The 4,719-nt window shown below is 38.4% G+C and overlaps 2 protein-coding genes across 2 annotated transcripts; one reads left to right on the top strand and one right to left on the bottom strand.

Annotated features, from left to right (window-relative positions):
- The first annotated feature begins 208 nt into the window (after nt 1-208).
- Nucleotides 209-1,268, top strand: LOC120781468 (putative nuclease HARBI1). The gene is made up of 3 exons (XM_040113694.1): nt 209-682; nt 752-896; nt 956-1,268. Exons 1-3 carry the CDS (start codon nt 464-466, stop codon nt 1,024-1,026), a joined length of 435 nt encoding a protein of 144 aa, XP_039969628.1. The 5' UTR covers nt 209-463; the 3' UTR covers nt 1,027-1,268.
- A 1,684-nt stretch (nt 1,269-2,952) lies between these two features.
- LOC120781495 lies at nt 2,953-3,490 on the bottom strand. The gene is made up of 3 exons (XM_040113719.1): nt 3,480-3,490; nt 3,230-3,416; nt 2,953-3,165 (listed from the first exon to the last, which is right to left on the bottom strand). The coding sequence occupies exons 1-3, from the start codon at nt 3,488-3,490 to the stop codon at nt 2,953-2,955; spliced, it is 411 nt and encodes a 136-aa protein (XP_039969653.1).
- Between the last annotated feature and the right edge of the window lie 1,229 nt (nt 3,491-4,719).

Below are 4,719 nucleotides of genomic sequence, written 5' to 3'. Positions count from 1 at the left end.
ATTTTTAAAGGTGATTTTGTCATTTAACATTTAATCACAAAATGTGTAAAAAAGCAAACTAAATATACTCGCTACGTGCGACTGTGCGATTGAAATTCCACGGCGAGGAGACGAGATGCGAAAAAGGACGTGCAGGATCTCGGTTGAATCAAATGCTGAACGCAGCGCGCAAGATTCATCCGATCATAGATAAAATATTCGGAAGGTGTTGACGCGGCGCAGTGTCGAAGCGAATGTCTTAAATAATAGTGATGATCCGATCCTTTTGACATTTGCTGTGGTGAAATCCAATATGTCTCCAGGTGTGGTGTATTGGTGTTGTGTCTAGCTAGGGTGTGCCAGTTTTTCCCGGGTAGAGTGGGTAGAGGCTTAATTCATTTAAACAGGAGCTATCAGCAAACAGTGGGAAATGATTTCCAACTAGGTATTGCACAGCCCACTGTTTCGTTGATTTTTAAAGAAAATGCTTCCAATATTGGAATCCACTCTGTGCAGTGTCTGGATCAAAACAGACATAACTGAAGAGCAGAAACGAACAACAAGAAGGAAATTTTTCACCAGATCAGGAATTCCAAATGTGGTTGGTTGCGTTGATGGAACCCATGTTGCAATTATTGCTCCATGTGAGAACAAGCACTTATATATGAATAGAAAAGGATTTTACAGCATAAATGCGATGATTGTAAGTAGCAACTAAATAAATAAATTATTACTTATTATTATTTCGTCCTAAAAAATTAATTTTTATCAGGCATGCGATCAGGATATGGTTATACGGTGTGTTGATGCAAGATATGGAGGATCTAGCCACGACTCATTTGTGTGGAACAATAGCGCTTTAAAAACATATCTGGAGCAAACATACCAAAGAGGAGATCATAATTCGGTTTACTTAGGTAACTACAATTTATATGTGTATGTACATACATAAATACTAAAATTAAATATATTATAGGTGATTCTGGTTATCCACTACACGAGTATCTATGGACGCCTTTCCGAAACGCTTTACCAGGAACAGTATAATCAAATTTTAATAAGAAACATGCAATGGCAAGGAACGTAGTTGAACGAACAATTGGAGTGCTGAAATGTCGTTTTCGTTGTATACTAGGTGAACGTAAACTACGATATCCACCTAGTAAAGCAACTGTTATTGTAAATGTTTGTTGTGCTTTACACAATATTTGCAAACAATATAATGTGAATGATCCTGAAGAAGAAACTTTTGTTGATGTGGTAGTACCACTGGAACCAGTTGACGGAAACTTCAGTGGAACAGCAGCAGATCATCGCCGAAGACAAATTGCGAATGCATTGTCATAGTATAGTTGCATCCCTAAAATATATGTAAAATATATGTACATATACTATGTAACATAACTACAATAAAATAACTGAAATTAGTTTTGAATTGCAGAAAAACGTTTATTTATTTTGAGCATTTTAATTTTTTTAATTCCAATTCTTTTAGTTTTTTTCAATTTTTTCCTTATGTCGCCTATTTTTTTCTTTATTTTCTTCCTTCTTTCATTTTATACAGCGCCAATTTTTCTTTTTTTAATAAATTTTTCTGTTGTATCTAGAAATTTCATTACACACCGAATTAATATTTTGCAGAATACCGACAAGGCTTTCTTGCGTTTCTGCTTGTTTCTCCAAAGCCTTCATACGCAAATTTTCGCGCTCCTCCACTCTGCTTGTAGGTGCCTGCCTAGACGAAATGCTAACATTTCCAGCCTGCTCAGGCTGCACCTCGACATCTTCCAGATGTTCTTCTTCTAAATATGCAGATGCAGGTGCAGGTGCTTTTCTTTTTTTCTTTTTCATTGGTATTGTTTTTTACGTGGCGGGTTCCAAGCCCAGTGCACAACCCTATGTAGGGAATGTTTCGCCTTCTCACATTAGCTCACCTTCGAACGGATGTTCTTAGGCTACCCAGAGGATACTTGGTCAAAGACCGGAAGTAGTGAGCTGCTTGAGCCATGTGTAAAAGAATCGTTTCTGGCCACTCCCAAGTGAATGGCGATCAGAGAACTTTCCTCACTTGCGTGAACTTCTACACATGACTCCATCCTCCATCCTGCTCCTGGAGAAAATAGTTCGAGCTGCAGAACTAAACAGAGAAGGTACCATCTTCTATAAGAGTGTACAGCTGCTGGCGTATGCCGACGATATTGATATCATCGGCCTCAACACCCGCGCCGTTAGTTCTGCTTTCTCTAGGCTGGACAAGGAAGCACAGAAAATGGGTCTGGTAGTGAACGAGGGCAAAACGAAATATCTCCTGTCATCAAACAAACAGTCGTCGCACTCGCGACTTGACTCTCACGTCACTGTTGACAGTCATAACTTTGAAGTTGTAGATAATTTCGTCTATTTAGGAACCAGCATTAACACCACTAATAATGTCAGCCTGGAAATCCAACGCAGGATTGCTCTTGCCAACAGGTGCTACTTTGGACTGAGTAGGCAATTGAAAAGTAAAGTCCTCTCTCGACGAACAAAAGCTAAACTCTATAAGTCGCTCATAATTCCCGTCCTGCTATATGGTGCAGAGGCTTGGGCGATGACAGCAACCGATGAGTCGACGTTACGAGTTTTCGAGAGAACAATTCTGCGAAAGATTTATGGTCCTTTGCGCATTGGCCACGGCGAATATCGCATCCGATGGAACGATGAGCTGTACGAGATATACGACGACATTGACATAGTTCAGCGAATTAAAAGACAGCGGCTACGACAAAAACACTCCAGCTCTGAAAGTATTCGACGCAGTACCCGCCGGGGGAAGCAGAGGAAGAGGAAGACCTCCACTCCGTTGGAAGGACCAAGTGGAGAAGGACCTGGCTTCGCTTGGAATATCCAACTGGCGCCACGCAGCGAAAAGAAGAAACGACTGGCGCGCTGTTGTTAACTCGGCTATAATCGCGTAAGAGGTGTCTACGCCAATTAAGAAGAAGAAGAAGGTGCAGGTGCAGGTGTAGTGCTACCAAATGCGGCTCCGCTTGGATTCACTGCCTGCTGCAAGCTGAGCAGCTCGTCCACGGCCTGCTCCAAAGGCGTTAAACTCCGTTGGTTGTATGGTCCTCCACCTGTGGCTGCAATCTCCTTACGATTATCTGCAATTTTCCTTTTTAATTTTAACTTATAGTCCAAGCAAACCTGAGAAATACACGAATTAATACAGATATGTCCGTACATATATGACAAAATTGTTTATTCTTACCTTATTCCATTCGCTGCCACTACGTATTGGAGGACCGATATTGTGTAACTCGGAAGCAATTGCTTCCCACAACTCCATCCCATTTTTTTTGGTTGAGCCAAACGGCGCCATTCCTCTGGCCAACTCAGGATTTCCTTCCATCAACTTCACCAATACCTCAAATTGCTTTTGAGTAGTTCGTTTTATTCTGAAAATACTTAAATTTTTAATGAATTAAATACAATAAATAAATGTTTAAAATTTTACTAACGTTTTCTCCATTTTTGATTAGCTTCTCGAATCAAATAAACGTTCGCCAAATTTTGACAGTTGAGGCGAAGCGAATTTTATAAGTTCGCAGGTGGCAATACCAAATATTCATTTTCGCTAGTTCTTTCGCCACTTCGTGGCGAATTGACTGTGTGCTCGCTACTCGCAATTCGAAATAGCGAAATTCGCCTATAATTTCATTCGCTTCGTTAGTGACAATACCATCATTAAACCAGGAATAAAGGGATGTTAAACTTATTCCAGTGTGAGAGCGCTTCAAAATTAGCGTTTTTTATAACATTTTCCATTATGGCCAGATTGAACAAAATTACAATTTTTGGCCATTTATCAACCCAATACCCAACATTTAGTACGAATAAAAATTACTAAATAGTGGTTATTTATTATATGGAGAAACTATTTACATCTTTTTAAAGAATATTATAACAACTGACTTTTGTCCTTTCAATACCCAATAATAGGATTTAAGCTTGTTAGCTTTCAATCATTAAATGTTTTTAATCATTTTCTGTTGAAAATAATACTATGATGCTTCAAATTACAAAACGTTTCATCAAATACCTTTAAATTTCACAAATTTATTTAATTTTCATTGTTTTACATTTTTTATAAGTGGTCTTGAACTTTGCAACAAATCCCTCCGTTTACATATTTTTTGCTAAGATTTCAATCTGGCCATCGCTCGTTTCCAATTGTTAAACGTCAAAACCTACTGAACTCGATTAGCTGGTTTTGACGTTTAGCAATTGCTCTCTCACTTCCAGTGAGAGAGGAGTTAAACATCTCTTTATCTCTGATTAAACTGTACAAGTGTTACAAGTGGTAACTTGTTACTCGGCAGTCGATAATGATAAAGTGACCTAGAGGCTATTGTTCCAGTCGCTTATATAGGCTATGCTTATCGCTGCTCATACTATTGAGATGCTGGTTGTTTACTAGTAAATAACTTTTTGTGTTGTTATTGTTTGTTGTACTGATAGTGCGCTTCTATTGTTCTAAGATAAAGTTGTTTTGATGATTTTTCTTTAATGTTTACTGAAACATCAGGTTGTGGTTAAAGGTTAAAGTATTAACTCTCCCCTCTCTTGTGAAAAATAGATCTCCTGATCTACACTTGAGTATTGGGTAGATAAGCCATTCCTACACGTTCTATGGTAGCGTTTTAGTTTCTCAGATATACAGTTTTTTGATAAATTAAATATAGTTTGAATATTACAAAT

The sequence above is a fragment of the Bactrocera tryoni genome, unplaced genomic scaffold (assembly GCF_016617805.1).
Source record: "Bactrocera tryoni isolate S06 unplaced genomic scaffold, CSIRO_BtryS06_freeze2 scaffold_7, whole genome shotgun sequence".
Classification (NCBI taxonomy): domain Eukaryota; kingdom Metazoa; phylum Arthropoda; class Insecta; order Diptera; family Tephritidae; genus Bactrocera; species Bactrocera tryoni.
The sequence above is the reverse complement of the archived record's forward strand: the minus strand, read 5'-3'. Positions and strand labels throughout refer to the sequence as shown.

Coding starts and splice junctions, on each gene's coding strand:
- LOC120781468 (XM_040113694.1), top strand. CDS start 464: ATGCTTCCAATATTGGAATCCACTCTGTGCAGTGTCTGGATCAAAACA. Junction 683..751: donor ACAGCATAAATGCGATGATT/GTAAGTAGCAAC, acceptor AATTTTTATCAG/GCATGCGATCAGGATATGGT. Junction 897..955: donor TCATAATTCGGTTTACTTAG/GTAACTACAATT, acceptor AATATATTATAG/GTGATTCTGGTTATCCACTA.
- LOC120781495 (XM_040113719.1), bottom strand. Junction 3,166..3,229: donor GTGGCAGCGAATGGAATAAG/GTAAGAATAAAC, acceptor TGTATTTCTCAG/GTTTGCTTGGACTATAAGTT.